This window comes from Diceros bicornis, chromosome 36 (genome assembly GCF_020826845.1).
Source record: "Diceros bicornis minor isolate mBicDic1 chromosome 36, mDicBic1.mat.cur, whole genome shotgun sequence".
Taxonomy (NCBI): Eukaryota; Metazoa; Chordata; class Mammalia; order Perissodactyla; family Rhinocerotidae; genus Diceros; species Diceros bicornis.
Genome location: NC_080775.1, coordinates 15518451 through 15542769, shown reverse-complemented (window position 1 = coordinate 15542769; position 24319 = coordinate 15518451). Strand labels below are relative to the sequence as shown.

At 39.0% G+C, this 24319-nt stretch overlaps 1 protein-coding gene across 1 annotated transcript in view; it reads right to left on the bottom strand.

Moving 5' to 3' along the window:
- OLAH (oleoyl-ACP hydrolase) overlaps positions 1 to 24319 on the bottom strand; it is a 35557-nt gene that overhangs the window by 5084 nt on the left and 6154 nt on the right. The window contains exons 2-5 of the mRNA XM_058532818.1: positions 12225 to 12355; positions 4100 to 4238; positions 1920 to 2019; positions 1062 to 1231 (exon numbers count right to left, since the gene is read on the bottom strand). Of these exons, the coding sequence (XP_058388801.1) occupies positions 1062 to 1231; positions 1920 to 2019; positions 4100 to 4238; positions 12225 to 12355 (540 nt within the window). The remainder of the gene's footprint in view (positions 1 to 1061; positions 1232 to 1919; positions 2020 to 4099; positions 4239 to 12224; positions 12356 to 24319) is intronic.

Genomic DNA, 24319 nt, shown 5'->3' with positions numbered 1-24319 from the left:
GTTACATTCATATGTAACTATCGGGTTTTTTTTTAAACCTTTGTATCTCTGAACTTCACAGGGCAGATAGACAAGTTACTAATTGTTAAAAGCCCAGGTGGCCTCAAGCTGGGCTCACACTGAAGTTTTGGCTAATTACCAGTTCTTGAGGTTTGTTACAGGGAAACTGATATCAAGAAGTTAAAGCTTCTCAGACCTCAACTCCTTGGCTTCCTGGCACCAGAATCCACCATCCACCACGGAGACAGAGACAGTTGAAGGACACCCACCTGCAATTCCCTTATCTCGCCATCCTCCTTCCTGCCAGCAGCCTCACACGGCCAAAGGAAGGCTCATGGGAAAGCGCTGACCAGCAAGGTCACAGGCTCCCCCTGGCTACAAACAGCTACCATTCCTCACAACCTTTATAACCCCTTGCCTCCCAACTTTTGGTGGGACGGGACTATTTGAGAGCTCTCGTCTCCCGGCTGACATCACCTGAAATAAAAACTCTTTCCTTGCCATAAGCCTGGCAATCTAGTTTTATTTGGCCCCTCTTGTGTGGCGGGTAAAGAACCTGGGTATGTATCTGGTAACAAAATGTCAGTACAGTCATCTCCTGAGACAAGGGACTGGACGGGTGCATGGAGCTACATGAGTTCTGGGACAAAATTCACAAAAAAGCAATCACTCCTCCCTCCTTTGGTTCATCTACATACTTAACAAGTAGTGATCTGCTTCTGCTGACCGCTCTAAGAAGATGGGAATGCTTTGGCATTAATTTATTCAACAAATATTTATGTGATAAAACATACACGTTGAACCATCCACACACACATGCATATATATGTATATATATATTTTAAAGAAAAATATGCTCTATTTCTCCTTTAGTGATACAATTTCTGTGCCCAGGCTCCATTCTAAGCTGGTAAAAACATCACAGATGGCCCCAAAGGAAATGAAATCAAACTCTTATAATGTTGTCTTCCTGTATGAGCAGCCTCAGAGGACTGCCAATCTATGTTTTTCTATAAATAATTAAAAAAAAAAAACAAAAACCACTTGTCTCGGTTACTTACGTGTAATTTCTAAAAATGCGTGCATCTGCCATCAGTCTGGGAGTATATGCTTGCCAAAGTTCCTTGTCGTCAATAAAATCCTTGGGGGTGCCACCAAAACCCTTGAGGACACAGCGAATTCTTTCTTCTGTGCATTCTACTTCTTCGGGAATATGAGGCAGGGCCTTTAACTTGAAACATTAACAACATAGGCCTGATATTTCATATAACACACTTATTCATAAACTGAAAGCTACCTATCTAAAGGAAAAGTCACTAACTCAAGGTTCAGAAGGGGACTTCTTTATGTGCAGGTTTCAGGGGAAATCTATTTCTTTTTAAAAGCAGGGAGATGCAAGTTCACTAGTAATTCCAGTGTCATAATGCTGCCAAAGTGACACTCTTGTCTTGGAGTCCCAGGTCAATCAGAGCCTTTCTCTGGATGGGGCAGGAGAGCAGAAAGGCAAGGGGAACAGCAGCACCAGCTTTAAAAGCCAGCGTGGTTCCAAAATGTTGACATCACTGTCCCCTTGGGAGATTTCAAGAATTCTTTCTTGGCTCTGATCCTGTTACTTTGCTGAGAGTTCATTAAGTTCCCAGCTGACTCAGAATGAAAGAGAAAGCACTTACAGTCAGTATTGGCTCGGAGATGGCAGGGACATTGTAGGCACTGACCAGGAAATGGTTAAAGCTTATTTCAGGGAAAAGGCGAGACGATGGTGTTGAAAGAGATTTGAGGGTCTTTTCATGAGCCCATACCATCCTTGCCATCGTCCCCTGCTGGACCGAAATTCACCAGATGGGAAAATAACAACTTGATTTTCTCCCCACATTTCCTTCCTCTCCACCACCCTCCCTAAGGGAAATGAAATTACTTACATGAGGAGGAGTTACACTTGACACAAAGAAATGCACTGGTTCTTGCTTATGTTTTTGTTTTAGGTGCAGTGCAGTCATAAAAGCAGTGTAGGATCCCATACTAAATTTGGGAAAGAAAAACATAACTGTCCAACAAAACTCATGATAATCCATCAAAAATTGATAAGAATGAGTATAAACACAGCAATGGGCATGAAATAGTCAAAAGAAAAACGTTAGTTAAATAATATCTCCAATTTGTTTGTAAAAGGTTTATTTTCCATGATTTATATCAGCATAAAAAGTGTTTCAAGACATCCTAGATAATTCAAACTAAGATATAGCACTGATTTCTGTAATGTCTTGAAATTAATTTAAATTCCCTTTTCTCAGTTAAAGACATATATCACTCTATCTTTGATAGTCTATACCAGCAGTTCTCAAAGTATGGTCTGGGACTCCCAGGAATTCCTGAGACCTTTTCAGGTAGTCTATGAGGTTAAAGCTATTTTCAGGATAATACTAAAATATCATTTGCCTTTTTTACTCTCATTCTCTCAAGAGTGCATCGTTGAATTTTCCCGAGGCTCTGTGACATGAGATATTGCAACAGTTTGAATGCAGAAGCAGAAATGAGAATCTACCTGCCTTCTGTTAAGCCAGACATTCAACAGATTTGCAAAAGTGTGAAATAATGCCACTCTTCTCATTTCTTTTTTTTTGGGGGGGGAAATACATTTTTTTTACATACAGTCTTTTACATAAAAATATATTATTTATGTCAACATAAAATGGGTTTATGAATGTTATTTTAAGATAAATATCTTTAAAATTTCATAGTTTCAATTTCTAATTAGGTAAATATTGACAGATTTATCACACATAAACAAAAGCTCTTTGAGGTTCTCAATGCTTTTAAAAAGTATTAAAGCATTGCTGGCACCAAAAAGTGTGTGAACTGCTGTAGACATTGTGTAGATATATTTTGTAGACAATACTGCCACAGATTATTTTTTGTAAATAAGAGAGAAAATGAGAAACTTAGTTCTATGTCCATTTGCTGATGGAGTGTAAATTGCAGGTAATTTGTAAATATATATCAAGAGCTTTAACAATGTACATATCATTTAACTTAAATTCCAGAAATTTATCCTAAGAAATGTATAAGAGATGTATACTAAATTTTCTACAATAATGTTCACTGAAGTGTTTTTATAACAGAAAAAGCTAGAAGTAACTCTTATGTCCACAAAAGGAGTTTGATAAAAACAAGTCACGAAGCAGTGTGTTCTAATAGCAGTGAAAGGTTTCCACAGAAACAGTAAGTGAAAAAAGTCAGGAAAAGATGCTATAAAACAGGACTCATGATGTAAAAATACTATGGAACCACATCAAAATTTTAATATATTATCTAGGATAATGGATACTTTTTATTTTTCATTTTTTACTTGACCATTTCTATAAATATTATATAATTATTATAATATATTATATAATATATAGTAGACAAAATTTATTGAGTCCTTACCATATACCAAGTAATTTGTGATCGTTATTCACTTAATCCTCACAAGTAGGAATTATTATTATTCCAGCTTTATAGAGGAGGAAACTAATTCAGAAACCTAAGGAATTTGCCCCAGGTCAAACTGAGTAAGAGGCAGTCAAAACTCCAGAGGTCATGACCTAACCTTAAAATTATACAACCTAGCTTAAGAAACATATACTATTTATATAATTTTTTAATTTAAAAAATAAATGGAATATAAGTGGGTGCTAGAGTCTTGATTTTTTACAAATCTTCATTTTTTGCCTAAAAGGAAAAAAGGCATAATTCCTGTAAAAACCAGCCAGTTGTAAGAGTTGTGACTGGTCGTGATTACCCAACATGCTGGAACTATTTTCTAAAGAGAAGATGCCAAGAGGAGTCCAGGATTTACATAGTCCTTAAAGATTTCAATTAATCACACTACCTGGCATTTACATCTTCATGGTCCCTGTTACACAATTTCTTTGAATCTGACTTGTTTATTTGAGAACAGCTATACCCATATTTAATCAATCACTTCTTCAAACAGTGACAAAGCAGTGTAACCGAAACAAAAGGTCTACATCTTCCAAGACCCAAAGAACAGCATTTAACCATGGATGTGTCATTGAAGAAACTCCCCCAAATGTCTTTTAAAACAGATCGTAAATACCTGTGGCCAAGAAATGCAAATGGTTTATCCTCGAGGACTGGCAGCAGAGCACAAGCAATTTCATCAACTACCTGGTGGATGTCACTAGCAAAAGGTTCTTTCGATCGACTTTCTCTTCCAGCAAGCCTAATGGAGTGCACTGGGGATGGCGAGACACAGTTAATACATGCAGACCGTGAGTGAGCTACTGGGATGTTGTAAAAGAACTTCTATTAACATGATGTGAAAAATTTCAAAGAAATGAATAATAATGGTCAAATCCAGTGAGATAAAAGTTTTCAAATTTGCTGATAAAAAGAGCAATAGTGCAAAATAAAGCAGACTAAGTATCTGAAAAATACTCTCCAACTACAAAACACCTAGAAGTGCTAGATGAACCACATGTACGCATAGTCGAGCTCACAATAAAGGGACTACCTGGAAGAAAAAAAAATGAAAAGGAATGAAAATTCAAGTAGTGAATGAGCATCCACTAATGGGAGGGCTGTTCCACCTATGTCAGGAAAATAAAAGATCAGGTTTCAAGGCTGGCCTAGAGGGTCAGCAGACAAGGCATTGGAATGCCTTAAATTCGAGAGAGAGGAAATAGACCAAACAGACCAATGGAACAGAATAGAGAGCCTAGAAATAGACCATATGGGTGTGGAAACTCAATTTATAACTGAGCTGACATTAAAAATCAGTGGGGGAAAGTGTAGACCTCTCAATAAATGTTGCCAAGTTAATTGGCTATTCATGTGAAATAAATGAAATTGGATACCTAGCTCATACCATACATATGTAAAAGTCAATTCTAGCTGAAACATGACAAAATACTTAAGAATTGATAGAAGAAAACATAGGCAAATAACTTTGTGACTTAGAGTTAGGGTATACTTTTAAAGCAAGCCATAAAGAGTAGAAATTTTAAGAGAAGAATGATCAAGTTGAATGGTTAAGTTCACGCATTCCGCTATGGCAGCCCAGGGTTTGCCGGTTCAGATCCTAGGCATGGACCTACTCACTGCTCATCAAGCCATGCTGACATGGCATCCCACATAGAAGAACTAGAAGGACCTACACCTAGGATCTACAACTATGTACTGGAGATTTGGGGAGAAAAAAGAAAAAGAGGAAGATCAGCAACAGATGTTAGCTCAGGGCCAATCTTCTTCAAAAAAAATTTTGAAATTTGTGAATCAGAAGACAACACATAAAAAAGAGAAGAGATGGCACAGACTGGAAAAGATATTTGCAACCCACAAAACCTACAAAAAATTAGAGTCCAGAATATAAAAAGTATTTCTACATGTCAGTAAAAAGACAAATGAAAAGTGGGCATATAAGATAGGAAAGAAAACGTAGATAGCTACAGGTATATGAAAAGATGCCCACTCTCACTTATAATAACAGTTATTCAATTTAAAATCAGAAGAATTTCTTTCTTTCTTTTTTTTTTGCCAATCTTCCTGTATTTTGTATGTGGGTCACCACCACAGCATGGCTGATGAGTAGTGTAGTCTGCACCAGGAATCCGAACCCACGAACCTAGGCCACTGAAGCAGAGCATGCTGAACTTAACCACTAGGCCATGGGGCCGGCCCCAGAAGAATTTCTTATAACTGGAAGTTTGTACCTTTTGACCATAGCCATTTTCCCTCCCACCTCTGTTCTTTGTTTCTATGAGTTCATTTTAAAATTTTTTAGATTCCACATATAAGTGAGGTGGTACAATATTTGTCTTTCTCTGTCTTATTTCTACTTAGCATAATACCCTCAAGGCCCATCCATGTGGTTGCAAATGGCAGCATTTCCTCCTTTTTATGGCTGGATAGTATTCCACTGTGTGTATATATATATATATACCACATTTTCTTCATTCATTCGTTCCTGGACACTTAGGTTGTTTTCATACCTTGGCTATTGCAAATAATGCTGTAATGAACATGAGAGTGCAGATATCTCTTTGAGAGAGCAATTTTGTTTCCTTTGGATATATACCCAGAAGTGGGATAGCTGGATCATATGGTAATTCTATTTTTAATTTTTTGAGGACCCTCTATACTGTTTTCCATAGTGGCTGCACCAATTTACATTCCCACCAACAGTGCACAAGGGTTCCCTTTTCTCCACATCCTCGCCAACACTTGTTATCTCTTGTTTTGATAGTAGCCATCCTAACAGGTGTGAAGTGATATCTCATTGTGATTTTGATTTACATGTCCCTGATGATTAGTGATGTTGAGTACTTTCTCACATCCCTGTTGGCGATTCATATATCTTCTTTGGGAAAGTGTCTATTCAGGTCTTCTGCCCTTTTTTTTTTTGGAAGGTTAGCCCTGAGCTAACATCCGTTGCCAATCCTCCTCTTTTTGCTGAGGAAGATTGGCCCTGAGCTAACATTTGTGCCCATCTTCCTCTACTTGATATGTGGGACACCTGCCACAGCATGGCTTGATAAGTGGCGCATAGGTCGCACCCGGGATCCGAACTTGTGAACCCCAGGCCACTGAAGCAGAGCCTGTGAACTTAACCACTGCGCCACCAGGCTGACCCCCCTCTGCCCATTTTTTCAATCAGTTTGGTTTTTTTTGCTCTTGAGTTGTATGAGTCCCTTATGTATTTTAGATATTAACCCCATATTAGATGTGTGGTTTGCAAATATTTTCTCCCATTCAGTAGGTTGCCTTTTCATTTTGTTGGTGGCAGCAACAACTGCACACAACTTTGCTGTGCAGAAGCTTTTTAGTTTGATGTAGTCACACTTGTTGATTTTGGCTTTTGTTGCTTTTGCTTTAGGTGTCATATCCAAAAAATCATCACCAAGACCAATGTCAAGGAGCTTTTTCCTCTGTTTTCTTCTGGGAGTTTTATGATTTCAGGTCTTACACTTAAGTATTTAATCCATATCTAGTTAATTTTTGTGAGTGGTGTAAGATAGGGGTCTAGTACATTCTTTTGCATGTGAATATCCAAATTTCCCAGCACCATTTATTGATGAAACTATCTTTTCTCCACTGAGTATTCTTGTCTCCTTTGTCAAATATTACTTGACTCTGTATGCATAGGTTTATTTCTGGGCTTTCAATTCTGTTCCATTGGTTTATGTGTCTGTTTTTATACCAGTACCGTACTGTTTTGATTACTATGAATAAGTCCTGGGGATGTAATGTACAGCAAGGTGACTATAGTTAACAATGCTGTATTGTATATTTGAAAGTTGCTAAGAGAGTAGATCTTAAAAGGTATCACAGGAAAAATTTTTTTTTAACTATGTGAGGTGATGGATGTTAACTAAACTTATCGTGGTGATCATTTCACAATATGTATATATACTTCATTATGTTGTTCACCTTAAACTTATACAATGTTACATGGTAATTACATCTCAATAAAACTGGGAAAAAGACCAAAATCAGAATAATTTCATGCATAGAATGGCAAAAAATCAAAAAGTCTAGCAAGAACAATGTTGTCAGGATACAGAGCAATAAGAATTTTTATATCCTGCTTTGGCAGTGTAAATCATTGCAATTATTTTTGAGAACAATTTGACAATATTTCATATAGTTGAAGACATTCATACTCTACCACCAAGAAATTCCACTCCCAGGTATAGATTCTCATACCCGTGCAGGCAAGAATGCATGTATAAGACTGCTCATAGAAGCACTGTTAATAATAGCAAAACCTATATGCCTATAAAGAGAATAGATACATGAATTGTGTTCTAGTCACACAACTACTATATAATAGTTAAAAGTCAATGAAGTATGGATACACATATCCACATGACGAATCTCAAAAAATAGAGGAGAAAAAAGCAAGTTTCAGAGGAATGTTTACAATATGACACATTTATATAAAGTTAGAAATATGTGAAATGATACTGTATCTTGCTTGTATTTGAGGAAGCCAAAAGGGAAAAGAGTGGATACAATTGGGGAGAGGAACATGGAGATTTCAATTGTAATGTTTTGTTTTTTCAGGGGAGTCATGGGCATGGTTAAGTGTGTGGTATTATTCTTTATACATTTTTACATATCAACTATGTAAAAATTTGTTTAAAGGAGCAGCCGCTAATTGTCTAGATTGGACCATCAGCTGTTGATTAAAAACCTCTTATGAAAGTACTTCCAATAATTTCTAAAAATGTATTTATATATTAATAACATGGTTCTCTTCTTCTAATAAATGGATTTTTTTGAGACTTCATGTCAGAGTACTGGTGAAAGTGGAAAGGAAGGGACTTGGAAGGCCTGAGGGAACAGAAAGGTGTAATGTTGGGAAGGCAGCATTTACAGGGGATAGAAGGGCACCTTGGAAAGGGGAAATGTCTCTTGGAGGCCTGATGGCAAAAATGCTGGTGTTTTTCCAGGAGTTTTTTTTGATTATTGTTTGTTTTGTCACTAAAAACAATGCTATAGTGTGAAGAGCCCTGTTCATCCACGTTCACATACTTTGAGGAATATAGCTGTAAGTGAAATGCCTAGAACTGACTTTCAAATAGACCAAACAGGAAAGCTGTTGGTTCCTGGAAATTGGAGAATATTAGAGCTGGCAGGAGCTGAAGAAACAAGCCCAGTCCAAATATCTCACTCTACAGTTGAGAAAACTATAATTACGTAAGACTTCGAGTCAATGCGTAATTTTACAAGATTTCCTATTTAACCTGTTTTCCTGTTTAATTTAAGATTGTCCTATTTAACCTGCAAAACTTAAGCAAAGAAAGGCAGGTCACCTTGTATCATATAAATCATCCAGCTGGAAAGAAAGGAATTGGGATTAGAAAGGATCAGAATGTCAAATGGTTTTTTTTTTCCTTAAAAATATCTGAAACAGAACTCCAAATAATTTTTGTGGCTGCTTCTTCCTCAAGGAGATGGAGCTTAGCTCCCTAACCCTTGAGTGACTTGCTTCCAAAGAGTAGAGTATGAAAAGCGGGTGTGGGGGTCGGAGGGGACATGCGGGGGGCTGGGGAGTAACTTTACAGTGGAGAAACCAGACAAACCTCAGCCAGATGATGAAGGAAAGTCTGAGAAACTGCTACAGACTAGAGAAGGCTAAAGAGATAGGCCAACAAAGTAATGTGGTATCCTGGATGGGCAGAAAAAGGACATTAGGGGAAAACGAGTGAAATCTGAATAAACTGTGGAGTTTAGTTACTAGTAACGTACCAGTGTTGGTTCCTTAGTTGTGACAAATGTACTGTGGTCACAGAAGATGTTAATAATCAGGGAAACTGAGTGAGGGGTCTATGAGAACTCTGTACTATCTTTACAACTTTTCTATAAATCTAAAACTATTTAAAAAAATAGTTGTATTTAAAATAAAAAAGTTAATGGAGACCTTATTCTATCAAAAGTAAAAAAAAATTGTGAGCAAATTTGTCAAAGGTAGTTGGTACACTATGGTTTGTGATATTACTCTGTTTAAACAGCTTTAATATTTCTGGTTATTAAGCAGTATCTTGCAGCAGACCAACTCTCTTATTGAATGAATAGATAAACTGAGTAAAACACACACACACACACACACACACACGCACACACACACACAGTCTGTTTGAAGGGATCAGTGAGTTTCTGAGGCATCTAGGACTTGCCTGGAGAGACGAGAACTCTAGAAAAGTGAACTGAGATTCTTCCAGCCTCTTTCCCACTACGGAGATGTGTCAATTATTTGGCACAGGTCAAGAGTTCAAGACTCCAGGCTGAGGGCTACTTGTAAGAGGCCAAGAAACCAGCAGAGCTTTTTGTGTTCCCACAGGGCTAGAGAGAGAAAAATTATAACACACTGCTGCAGAGGCAGCCAGAAATTAAGAAGCCGCAATCTCAGTGAGACAAGAGGCTAAGTGCTTTCTCCTTCAAGGCATTTGGCTTATTCTTAAGCTATTCATATCAAGAGATTAAGGAAATATAAACGGAAAATTACTAAGAAGAATGGTATTTAGTTCACAATGCCGTGAGAAAAAATTCAAGTTTACCATTCACCAACAAGAAAGAGCCTAGGAAGGACAGGATAATAGATTCAAACTGAAGCACAGAAAGAAAAGGGGCCTGAAAAATTGAACAGAGTTTCAGTGATCTATTGGACAATATCAAGTGGAATAACATATATTTAATAAGGATCCAAGAAACAGAGGGAGGAGAGATGCAGAAAAGACATTTCTGAAGATACAATGGCTGAAAATTTTCCAAATTTAATAACAATTGTAAATCCACAGATCCAAGAAACTCAATGAATTGAGGTATGATAACCACACCAAGGCACATCATAATTTAAAAAAGTAATAAAGAGACAGTCTTAAAATCAGCTAGAGAAAAGAAGACAATTGCTTATATAGTTAATAAGTATTGTTCACACCTCATAGAATGAAAGTCAGAATACAATGGAATTTCATCTTTAGAATGATGAAGAAAAAAAATGTCAACCTAGAATTGTATATCCAGATTATAAATCTTTCAAAAGTGAAAGCAAAATAAAGACAATTTCAGTCTTCTTTGAGAATTTATTGCCAGCAGACATGTGCTATAAAAATGTTTCCTTCAGGCTGGACAATGATTCCAGATAGAAACTCAGAGTACACAAAGAAAGAAAGTGCTAAAAATGATAGAATGTGGGTAAATATAAAAGATATTGTTCTCATTCTCTAATTTTTAAAATGTAACTATTCAAAGCAAAAACAATAAAAATTTACTGTAGAATAACAATAGCAAAAGGACGAGAGGGGGAATGGAAATATGCTGTCATAGGTTCTTAAATTTTACAAGAAATAGAACTGCACATTGAAAGGATCATAAACTATGATCAAGTTATTCCTGGGATGCAATGATGGTTCAACATACACAAATCAATAAATTTGATATACCACATTAGCAGAATGAGGGATAAAAATCATGTGATCATCTCAATAGATGGTTAAATAGCATTTGACAGCCTTTCATTATGAAGACTCTCAACAAATTAGATATGAAGAAGTGCTCCTCAACATATTATAGGCCACATATGTCAAGCTGACAGCTAACATCATCCTCAATGGGGAAAGCTGAAAGCTTTTTCTCTAAGATCAGGAACAAGATGAGGATGCCCACTCTCTCCACTTCTGTTCAACATAGTACTGAAGTCCTAACCAGAGCAATTAGGCAGGAAAATGAAGTAAAAGGCATTGAAATCAGAAAGGAAGAAGTAAAGTTGTCTCTATTTGCAGATGACATGATCTTATATGTAGAAAACCCTAAAGACTCCACCAAAAAACTGTTAGAACTAATAAATGAGTTCAGTCAAGTTGCAAGACACAAAATCAACATACAAAAGTCAGTTGTGTTTCTATACACTAACAACGTACTATTTGAAAAAGAAATTAAGACAACAATCCCATTTATAATAGCATCAAAAACAATAAAATGCTGGGCCAGCCCCAGTGGCCTAGTGCTTAAGCTCAGCATGCTCCACTTCGGCAGCCTGGGTTCGGTTCCCGGGCGTGGACCTGCACCACTAGTCTGTCAGTGGCCATGCTGTGGTGGTGGTCACATACAAAACAGGGGAAGATTGGCAACAGGTGTTAGCTCAGGATGAATCTTCCTCAGCAAAAACAAAAACAACAATAAAATGCTTAGGAATAAATTTAACCAAAAATAATATTTGTAGATAGACTATGATAAATTAAAGATGCATATTGTAAATCCTAGGGCAACCGCTAAAACAATTAAAAAAACCCATATGGCTAAAAAGGCAATAGTGGAGATTTTTTTAAGTACACAGAATATTTTTTTAAATACCCCATTAATTCAAAATTAAAGGAGAAAACAGGCAAAATGGAACAAATCACAGTTGGGACAAATTGAAAACAACTGCAAGATGGTAGATTCAATTCAACCACATCAATAATTGCATTAAAAACAAATGTAGGGTTAGAATACCATCTCCTAAAAAGTCCTTCTAGCTCTAATGATAATAACAAAATGAAGGTAACAGAATTTCTTACTTGAGAAATAGAAAAATCATTTTATTGAAGACCAATCTTGAATGCCTATTACTATTAATTACCTACTAATAAGGAAAATCTATACTATGCTTCAAATTCCTGTATGTCCATGTCATCTGACCTTATAAATTGCTTAGATGATGATGGAAATTAACGTACCTTCCAGTGAATTATGAATCTTTTGGCCCCATTTGGCAAAATAATTAGAGCCACCTCCTGCCCAGGGAAAGCAAATCAGCCTAAAAATTGCATCAGGGTTTTGGTATAAGCAGTTCACAACTTTTTCATTCCTAGGGAGAAAATTCAAATATATTTAACGTTACATAAATCAGTTAACCTGTACAAACTGAACTAAGTGTGTTTTAATGGAAATCTTTATTAATTATAAGGAGAATATGTTCAAATATAAAGTGGCTGCCAATTTTTCCAATAAAAAAGGTTTCTCTGGGTTTCTTTTTGACAATTTGAATATACAAACTTTTAGGGATGTGGGTGAAATAGTCAAGTATCTATATATAATATTTAGTAAGTACATTTCATATGCACATTTAAGGTGATATAAATGTTAATTTAGAAATTGTCTTTTTCACAATTTAGGGAATAGTTTTATTTATGGTTTTAGTAATAAACTGTTAATAATTTTAACAGTTTATGGGCAACTTCCATGTCAGTGTCTTCATGATTACTAGAACCAATTTTCAAGTCATCTGAGAGTTTTCCAGAGCATATAACTTTCACTCCCTTCTGAATGTTAGATAAATACAACACTTTCCATCTGCATATAATGTTGTCATTGGAAATTTTACCCCAAGATCCAAGTATCCTTTCACCTAGTGTTAGGATCGTTTCTTTTTAAAAAATTCAACGTATATGTATATATTTGTATTCTCCACAATTTAAACACTTCCTATAAAGTTTTCAAATTGATTATTAAATTGTTTACAAAAATATATAGTCTTTCCAAATGTGAGATCATCAACTCTAGTATGATGATTAAATCTGCTTTGCCTTTTTCAGGTACCAGTTTTTAGTACAAGGACCAATTCTTAAGTACTAAGTATTAGTTGATCTCTGTAAGCATCTAAAATTAATACAAATTGAGATCTTTTCAGGTTAATGTGTTCACTAAAGAGGACTTTGTTTTTCATAATAAAATAATTGAGAGAACACTAATAGTATGGGAGACTTTATACGAACTTAAGCACAAGTTAAAACCTTTTCGAGGGCAAGATAATTTTTGAAAAAAACCTCCTTGTCTTATATTTGGGCACTTCTGTTAATAATTGGTAATTTAAAGATAAAAACACAAAGGACTAATTTAAATTTTTTCTTTGGAAGAATAACATTCCTACTTGAAGCTATGTTCCCATTAACCAACCCCATCGTCAACAAACTCATTGACAATGAATGGATCAGCCCTAAATGAGAGTTTCATAGCTATCTACCATTTTCTTGAAAAACATTAGAGTCATTTTTTAAGGAGTGCAAAAACCTTCAGTAGAGCCTACCACAGTTTGGTAAAAGCGACACAGCAAATGGGTGAATTTTCTGAACCTCATTTTTTTTTTGGCTATTGAAGAGTCTAGAAAACTTACTTGAATTCAACATTTCTTTAAAACAATTCCATATTTTTAAAGTCAAGAATCCCTACTTCAATCTATTTAAATTATTTGTGTTCTAATTAACAAAAAAAATGTTTTAGGACAAGAGTGGTTTTTGCCGGTTTTGCAGTACCTGAAGCCTATGTAATTTGTGGGAGTCGAGAAGTTCTTTAAGAAAAAGAATACGAAATTATGAATACAAAATTAGGTGCAGAACCTTTGATCATTAGTATCAAGGTAAAAACTATCTACTTCGGGTTGGGGAAGGGGATAGGAACTGCCTTTCACTTATTTAGAGCAGTGTCAGTCTCGGTGAGTCCTCAAAACCGACACTGATGGGACGCCTACACTGCACATGAACCCATGGCAAAGATCCCATGAGAAGGTAGAGCCTGGGTAGACCATGCCCATTGCTGCCAAGCCTGGACAGGTAGCAGAACTGCTGTCACTCTTGGGTTTTTGCCTATCTCCCTATCCACCAAACTTCTTATCTCCACCTAGAGAAGGAATAAAAGACCGATGAGAATTGACCTTGCCTAAGGCAGCCAATCCTCCAGGTAGAAGTCTTCTACCTGAACTTGCTTTCTCTTTATCTCCCCCCTCTTCATTTTTGAGTTAAATAATAGAATTCTAAAACTTTAGAGTTAGGAGGGATCAGAGAGAAATCATTTGATCCACTATTACAACCTAGTGACTAAGGCTGTGGAGACAGAGAGACCGGATCCTGTCAAATCCTGGCTACACCCCTGTTGATGTGACATTAGGCAAATGACTTGAGGACTTTAGTCTCAATGTCTTCATCTGTAAAATAATAATAATGTCTTGCCTACATTTTGATTAAATGTGTTAAAATGCTTAACATGGTTTTAGGCACACACTGAGCAAAATTAAATGTTACCTATTATTACTTACTTGACAGTTGAGGAAACTGAGACTCAGAGACATTAAGTCACTTGCCCAAGGTCACCTAGCCAGTTAGTGACAAATCAGCAATGAGAACACAAATCCTGCTAATCCTAAAAGCTACTTTCTGACTTAACCCTTTCCCTATATTCTCAGCATCCAACATGTAAGTAGACCCCTAAGTGGCAGGGAGTGGAGGGCAGAACTGGGAAGCTTTGGATTAGAGAGTCCGGGACAAGAACCTCTTTTCCACGTTGGTGTGTAAATTAAACCTCACCTTCACCTCTCCTAATCCCCACGAATCCTTCAGCCAAGTCATGGGTTTACAATTTCACTTTAAAATCACCACCTAGTCAGTACCATTTTACATGGTGGAGTGGTTAGTGCCATTTACACCACGTTGCATTAGGGGCAATTGTCACCCAATGGGGCTTCTGTGAGAAGCCCCTTTCAATCTAATAAGACGACCTCTAAAGGCAGAGTGTTGGGACACCCAGGGTAGGGGAAGAACCAGGTTGCACATGGAGTGATGTACCTGGCAGTCCCAGCTTTGTTGCTTCTCTCCATGCTGTGAGGAGATGGTGCAAGATTGCTGGTCTCAGCAACTTGTTGGCCAATGCCAAATTCAGGTACCTCTCTGGGTATAAAACCTCTGATCAGCCTTGTGCACACAGAGCAGTGACCAGATTTTTTTTTAAATCTGTTGACTGTATTTAGTGCTCCAACTCCTGCTAAAAAAAGAAGAAGAAGAAGAAGAAGAAGAAGAAGAAGGAGAAATGGATTAAAAGCAACATAACTGATGTAATCTAAGAATAAGGAGTTGCCTGCCTCAGTTCATATTCAATGACCAGTAAGTACTTCCAGAACCAAAGCTCCAGCTAATCTACAGAAAGACAAAGATACCACATTTCTAAACTCTAGCAACTAAACAATCCTGCAGGTGAACCAGGCAGAAAACACTCAATACCTACTAGAAAATTGGGGTAGGAGGGGATGTTTGTTTTTAAAATATGAATGTCTTGGTTTTCTAGATATTTATAAAGTTGTTCTCCCTTAAATCTTAAGGAAGAGCTAGGGTGTCTAAGAGAGCCTTCACTACTGTGCCAAACTTCCAACTTTGCAAGTTGCAAATATTCAGAAAAGAGAGGAAACATAATTACCAAAAGTTCTGTCCTTTATAGAGGCTTTTCTCTCTTTACTTCCTAGGAGTTCCTTGAATCTCAAGAAGTTATCATGTCCAGGTCCCAGTCTACTCAGCTGTGAATCTCAGAAGGGTTCCTGGGAGCCCAGGCTGATCACTCCACCTTTATGGTGCAGTGAAGCATCCTTGGAGGAACAGAAAACCTTGTTTAAATAGAGGAGGCAAGTTCTCTGAGTATGGCAAATCCTTTTGTCTCTCAGAGGCTTTTCTTAGTAATGATGGATCAGAGCCATCATAAACACTCAGCAGAACCAGCTGGATCACACGTGAGGAGTTCACTGACTTCTGTGGCAGTACTTCCTTCTTAGGTAATGATATAAAGTGCACTAAAAGATGACTATTTCAGGCTGGCCCCGTGGCTTAGCGGTTAAGTGCACACGCTCCGCTGTTGGTGGCCCGGGTTCGGATCCTGGGCGCACACCGACGTGCGGTTTCTCTGGCCATGCTGAGGCCGCGTCCCACATACAGCAACTAGAAGGATGTGCAACTATGATGTACAACTATCTACTGGGGCTTTGGGGGAAAATAAATAAATTTTAAAAAAAATTAAAAAAAAAAAGATGACTATTTCTACCAAGGAAAATAGGCAGTCATAGGTGGGACATACATTTGCAGTGTTTACAACTGAAGGATGTTATTGAGTGCTACAAAGCTTCAATAAAATTAGGCAAATTCCTCCAGCTCTTTCTAATTGAAAGATGTAAAACTCTGCTTTTTGATGTCATTTTGTTTTTGACTTGGCATATCTTGTGATCAATTATACTTGGGAGAGTAAACATTTACCCAGTTTATTTACCCAGGTTTATTTCCTGAAGGCCCATGATCAAGGTCTTGAGTAATTTCTCAACATTAGAGATATCCCCACTTAAGAATTGTAGTAACTCTGCCCTCAAGAGAAAACCGCTAGAAACATCTATTTGATTGGAGACCCAGAGGAGATAGAGGGAATCGAGTAGGAGCAATATTCAAGAGGTAATGGCTTAGATTTTTCCAGAACTGATGCACGACACCAGTCCAAAGATAAAAGATGCCCAGCAAATTCCAAGCAGAACAGATTTAAAAGAAAGAAAGCTATCATATGGGTGCATTATAATGAAACTGTAAAACAAAGAGATAAAAATAAAGGACAAATATTAAAAGCAGCCAGGACAGTGAGGAAGTGGGGATGAATTATTGTCTTGGAGGAACTGCAGTTAGACTGACAGAAAGCTAGAAGAGAATATAATGATATCTTCAAGTGCCAAAAGAAAAATTGCCAAATTAGAATTCTCAAAACAGCTTTTAAGAAACAGGGCAAAATAAAGACGCTTTCAGACAAGTAGAAACTAAGTTTGTCATTGGAAGACACTCTCTAAATGAAATTTTAGGGTAAATTTTTTTGGGCAGAAAGTAAATGATCCCAGATGGAAGATTTGAAATGCAAAAAGGAATGAAAAACAAAGACAGTGGTAAATGTGAGAGCAAATATACATAAACATTGATTGCATAAAATAGTAATTGTAATGTCTAGGAGGGCCTAAAATATATATGGAATTAAAATACCAGACAAAAATAAGGTATAAGTCAGGAGCGAGTATAGGAAGGTCCTCATATTATCTTTGAGGTTTTATTAAATTTAGACTTGAAGAAATATGCTTGTTTTAATTTGTAAATCAAATCCTTAAAAGAACAGAACACACCATAAGTCACCCATACTGGAAGAGAGGAATGTTTAGTCAGTCAAAAAGGAAAGAGAGAAAAGTAAAGAAAAAGGTAAAACAGAGAGAAAGCACAATACAAGATGGTAGATTTAAACCCCAAATATCCGTGATGGTGTTTTATATTACATATTAATGGACTAAATTCTCTGGGTACGAAGCAAAATCATCAGATTGGATTAAAAAATAATCCAGCTATATGCTGTGTATATGAGACATACCTAAGAAGATATTACTCGTAGGATTTTAAAATAGCATCAAATTTCAAAATACTGCCAGACTTTGGGGTTGGTACTGAGGAAACAGTCTTGGAAAGATAACTAGCTATGGGCCAGGCAAAGGGAAAGAAGTGGGTAGAATGGGTTGACCTGAGAACAAGGCAGAAAGAACAGCATATGCCTAGCCCAGAAGAGAGATGGGGCGTGGTCAATTAGGAACCAAAAAGGAGTTAAATACTGCTGGAAGGCAGAGCATGGGCAAGCAGGTGGGGAGGGAAAAAGCAAGGAAGTAAGTAGGTGATATATTGCGAACAACCTTGTAAGCAAGCTATGTGAAGGATTTTGGCCTTGATCTTAAGAACGATGAGAATCCATTGAAGGTACAATGAGCAGAACTGCCTTTCAGAATGATGGCTTTGGCTACTTGGTTGTGACAAAGAGAAAATTAGGAGGCGGTTGTAATCATCTAGGACAGAAAGGTTGGTGACCTGGCCTAATCCTAATATTAGCAAACACTTCCAGAAGACTTACTAAGGGCCAGGCATTGCTCTATGTTTTAATATGTAGTAAGTCTTTAATTTTCCCAATTATGTAGGCACTCTTCATAAAAATCATGAAGGCATTATTATTATTATTATCTGCATTTTGAAGATGAAAAAACTAAGGCACAGAGAGGTTAAGTGACTGACTAAAGGACACATGTTGGTAGGGAGCAGACCCAAGCAGTCTGGCTCCAATGCTCTTAAACCATAATGCATCCCCATGTTGTGCTAAGGGGCTGGATGCCACAGCTACCGCACACCCTGGAGTCAATAGGAATTGGCAATTTATTAGACATGGGGAGTGTGGCAGGGGGAGGAATAAGGATGATGCCCAGCTTTCTGGCTTGGGCAACTGGGTGTGTGGTGATGTCACTTACTGAAACGAGAAACGCAAGAGAAGGAGCAGATGTGGGGGGAAAGATGATGTGTTTAGACTGAATTGTTAAGTTTGAGGTACCTGTGAGGCCTCCACGAGAAGATTTCCAGGAAATATTTGGCCATAGGGATCTAAATCTCACCGAGTGTGTGGGAGTGGACTTGGGGGTGTCTGCACCGAGGGGAGGTTGAGGCTGAGGGATGGAAAGAGAAGGCCTGGGAGAGAACGGAGAGTAGTGTTCTTAACTGGGAGCGGAGGCAGAGAGGGAGGCCAGAGACACCTCTAAAAATTGGATGTTTGCTGTGGGGCTTCTTTCTAGAAGAAATGCTCATGCCCATTTGTTGTATTGGTGCCCAGTGCCATTTTGAGGAGTGAGGGCTGTGGGCCCTCTCCTCCACACCCTCACATGGACTCACTGAGAGCTGGATGTCAGGGCAAGAGTGACAAGAAAGTGGGCTAGGACAGAGCCCCGAGAATCACTAGTATTTAAATGGCAGGCAGAAAAAGAGAAGCTGGCAAGGAGGCTTGGGTGGGGGCCTAGGGAAGTAGGAGGGAAAACAAGTGGGCCCCTCAGGAAGGGGCCCCTTGGGGGTAGCGTGCGCCCCACACCTGGACAGCGAGTAGAAACACAAGCGCCGTAGGAAGGTGTTGGATGCGTGTCTCCAAAGTCACCTAGAGATGCAACTTTATGGGAAGATCTTAAATACTCCAGCTTTTCTATGAGCTGCTATTCCTTAATCCAAATGCCGACAATTTTTGCCAGAGTTGAATGGTAATGCTATGGGCACCTGGAACGATTGATTAACGTTCTCAGAACCTACACTCGATTGATCCCTCTGTATACCCTCCCGGTGACTTTGATCACATCTTAACCTTTCTCCCGAAATCTCTCCAACACCAGTCAGGTTGCCCAACACTCCCACTTGCCTGCAGGTGGCCCCGAGGGCTGGGGTGAGGCCCTTCCTGATCCACTCTGGCTGCGTTCCTGGCCTTTAGCTCTTTGCCTTGGCAGTACAGAGGAGAGCACTCAGAAGTCTTGCCCTTGGCCAAAGTTGCTGCCAAACATGCAGAGTAAAGAACAGTGCTTACAATGATGAGGCCACTTTGGGTTAATGCCCCCCAAATGTGGAGAATTCAGGCCAAGGAGCTTGCAGGGATGTAGGATTTCCCGTGCCATCCCTTTGCCCTACTCAGACACTCCACTGCCTGTGGACAGCTCAGGAGAAATGGGTTGTGTTGTTTAAGAGGTCGAATGTCAGATCCGCCCATGTATACACCCTGCCCAGTTACACTGACAGCGAGTAATGTATAGATCTTGCTATTAGTAATTCTTAGGGGATTTGACATCCCAGGAAATAGCTGTAACCATAATCAAGCATTAAGACAGTAATGTGACTTAAATGTACTCATATCAGCCTCTGGACCAGGGTCTCTTGAAAGATTCATCTGCGATGTTCCCTAGCAGACTTCTCATGACAGGCAGACACCACTGTGGTGTGTGGAAAGAGTCTGCACTAAGTCTCTGAGCTTCTAGGATCTCAGCCACTGTGAGGCCTTGGGTAAACCACACACCTCTGTGGGCCTGCATTTCCTTAACTGCCTCATAGGATTGGCATGAGATCCGATGAGAATATCTGTGAACACCCCTCGATTCTTGACTTTCCAAGTTGGAAAATGGTATGCTATGTGCCTGTGCTCCCCTTCCTCCCCAGAGGGTCAGTTCTGCCTCCCTACTTCCTCCTGGGGTCCCAACACAGCTTCACAAAAAGAAAGTAAGAGATGCTTTTGACGAGGAGGAAAAACTGGGGCACAGAAGATGGTGGTGTTTGCACCATTCCCAGAATTTGGAATGTCACCACTCTAATGGGCCATGCTTTCTCTGGTCTGTGGCTTCCTTTTCTCTAATTTTGCTTCTCTGTGTTACTGGAAGGCCCTTCTCCTCTCCCTAGTGATTTCTCTCCTAGCTCCTACTCAACTCCTACTTCTAAAAAATTCAGTGAATGACCCCAGCTTTTTAACTCAGTGCTTCCTTTTGGAAAACTGACCCTACAGTCTGAGATACCCTGTGATTTCAGCAAAAATCACAGTAGTGCCCAGTGCTGGCTCCCAAGATGATGACTCAGTAGTCCATTGTGGAGCACACCTGCAACACCAAAATGGCAGGGCCACAGGTTACTTCCAATCTCTGCATGCTCTGCGATGGGCTAGTCTTCCTTCACCATCGTTAAAGCCTAGTATGGCTTCACCCTTCCCCCATCACTGCATTTCCCTTTGGAGTTTCTTGGTGTCCTTTCTTCCCCATCAAAGCAGTTCTAATAATGTTGAACTTCAAAAAAGATGGAGTCTGCCCTCTGCTTCTAGGAGGTTTCTTGGATCCTATAAAAATGTCTCCGCCTCTTTCTCTACTAGCAGTCCCATATGCTAAGGATTATTCAGAGACGCAGCCTTCCTTAAGTTATGAAAGAATTACTCTTTCCTTAGGGCCATGGGTGTCTATCTGTCTCTGATTGACTTAACTAAGAGAAAGGGGCCATTCTTGTGTTTTAGCAAATAGCCAGCAGGTCCCCATCTCCCAGGAGTTTTTCCTAAAGGTCCACCTTACCAATCTCTGTCTCTCTCTCCCCCTCTTCTTTCCTCCCTTCCCAACTCTCCTCTCTCTCCTCCTCTCCATACCCTCTCTTCCTCCTTCCTTCTCTACTCTTTCTTACTATATATATGCTAATAACGTTAACAAAAGGAATTAGTCATGCTTATATGCCTAGATTTTAAGTCATGTAAGGATTTGTTCTTTACAGTCATACAGTATCTTGATTAAATATGTCCAGAAATCTGAATTTATGAATGTTAGACATTAAGGAACCACTGATTTCTAGTAATTATTCCAGCTAAATATAAAATCCACAGTCAGTAAAATTGCTCAATGAGTTCAATACGTTTCTTCCTTGATAGGTATCAGAATGAAGGAAGCTGTTTTCCACAAGAGGTAGAAATATAGGACCATATTTGGTTACCATTTCTCTGAATTTGAGAACATGTTGACTTTCATACCTTCTGAGAACCACTTCAGAAATCACTTCCTACACCTGAAATGGCAATAGAGAGAAACCTAATGCATCTAGCACTTTGAACAGCAAGTCACAAAATTCTCTGTGGGATGGTTTTCATTTTGCATGGTTTATTTGTGTCCTGGTCAAGAAGTCTCATTCTAAGACATTTGCTAACTGCCTATTACCTTCAGGGCAATATGGCCATAGAGCAAAGATGTGGGGCAGTAGCTAGGAATGGGTATCCAGATGGGTCTCATAGTGGTTTTCATTAGTGTAAACAGTTTTCATTGTTGTTTTATAGATTATGTGCAATAATGAAAGGAACTTAGGTAAACCACTAAAAATCATTCTGTGAAAGACATATAATAAAATAAATTAAGCATAATTAAAATACAATTTCCTCAATGTAAAAAGTGTAGATAGCTGTGGTTTAGGATGAATAGAAAGGATATAGTGTGGGCTTTGAATCCAATGTGTCTGGGTCCTTATCCTGGCTCTACCATTTAATGAGCTCTGTGACCTGGAGCCAGTTAATGATTCTCTCTGTGCCATACTGGGCTATTGTGAGAGTTTGTGAGTCTCAAATGTTACCTGTAGTCCTTTTGATTAGAAAGAAATACACCAAAATTGTAATATATTTTGTGTTTGGGCATGAAACCATAAGTGACTTTTAATTTTCCTACTTAGGAAAATTTCCCAAATATTCTTTAATGAGCAGGTGTCATTTCCAAATGAAAAAAAAAAGTATCCAATGTTTCCAGTTCATTCTGGTAATAAATTATTCCTACTTTTATATCATAGGGCTCTATTAAAGTTTTAATAATAGAATTCTATTTGTTAATCATTAGTAGAATGTACTATTCATTCATCTATCTACCCATCCACACTAGGAGATACAAAGACAGACAAACATTGTAGATTTCTGCCTCCATGAGTTCATAGTCTTGTTAGGGGGCTGGGAGGATAAGAAAACAGACTTTTACAACAGTGTGGGGGATCAGAATTGGCCACCTCAAAATACGTCTCTTTACCTTGATTATTTTTAAGAAAAAAAGACTCTAAAAGAAACTTTAACTTTCCCCCTCACTGCCTAAAAGAATTTAAGATAAAAGGCCTGTCCCTAGGTTGGGTCATCACCATGGATAACTCTGGGTATGGATAGACTGGGAGAGTCCTTGCTAAGCCCATTCTTATCAAAGCTCTGAAAACCAAGTAAAAGTAGAAGTTATCCTTTGTAAGAGACATTTACATTTGTAAGGAAAATCTCCATTTGTAAAGGTATCTCCCTCTCTGTACCAGGAAGAAGGGGGGATGACCTTATCTCTAGAAACTCTTATCAATACAGGACTCAAATCTGCATATTAACCTTACTCTTGTTTACTGTGCTTTTCTGGTAATCTCTATATCTGGCTCCCCTCACCCCCAGCATCCTCCTTTGTCTTTAGCTGAAGATAGTATGTAAGATGAGAACCTCCACAATATTGGTGAGTTGCTCAGTTTTGCCTGAGTCTCTCCCATGTATATGTTACTAAAGTTTGTTTTATTTTCTCCTGCTAACCTGCCTTTTTAATTATTTGGCCAAACATAAGAACCGTCAGGGAAAGGGCAGGGAGGGATTCTCCCTCTTCCCCAACAACAGCATGTGATTAGTGCTGAAATAAAAGTGCTGTGAGTTGAGTTCCATTCAAGAAGGCAACCTGAGAACATCCTGAACTCACCTCCTCCCACAGACACACTGAGTCTACAGCTGCATATGGAACAATTTCCTCTTAAAAAACTGAAAGCCTGGCTAAGGGACTACGACACACTGGGCGAACGAGAAGAAAACCTTATCGAGGCAGGTAGGAGGGGCTGAGACACAATGTTGTCATAAACCCCACCCCCCAGCATGGCGACCCACAACTGGGAGGGACCTCGGACCCAGAGCTTCTCCCCGAGGAGCGAGAGGTTCGGACCCCACATCGAGCATCCTAATTTTGGGGATGCACACTTGAGCCTAAAACATCTGGCTTTGAAAACCAACAGGGCTCGTGTCTCGAGACTCACAAGACTACCCATCTGAGAAGCTGCTCATAAAGGCCTCTGGCTCAGAATCACCCTAGGGCCCAGCTCAGAGGCATCTGATTGCCCAGACTTAAGTGTACAAGGCTTACCTGCTTATGTTAAAGCCTCAGCCTGAGGGGCAGGTATCTAATTTAACACACACATCTAGGAGCCTGCTGAAACACTCTCTGAGTCAGAGACTGGCCAATGCCTTTCTTCCTGCTCTCCCTTTGCCTGCTCCTGAGCACCAGTGTCTCCTGGAGGGGAGCTTTACACCATCCGGTGCTCTAGTTTCTATGGCTGCTGTGCAGCGGACACACCTTGATTGCTTGCCTCTGGTGGAGGTGGGGCTTGCGTTCCTGGGCCCCACGGGACTGTAGCAATTGGAGAGATGGTTCTTTGTAGGCTGTCACTGCCAGGACACTGCACAGAGAGTGGACTGGGGCACAGCCCCAAGTCTTTTTGTGAAGGAGGCCTCTGCTTGTCCTGGAGCTTTGACTTGAGGGGCAGGCTTCAGGTTTGGCACATATTTAGTGGTCTACGGAGCTGCTCTCTAGAAAGTAGGCTGTGGACGCCATCTTGGCGCTCTCCCTCTGTCCTGCTCAGCTCACTGCTCTCACCCGGGA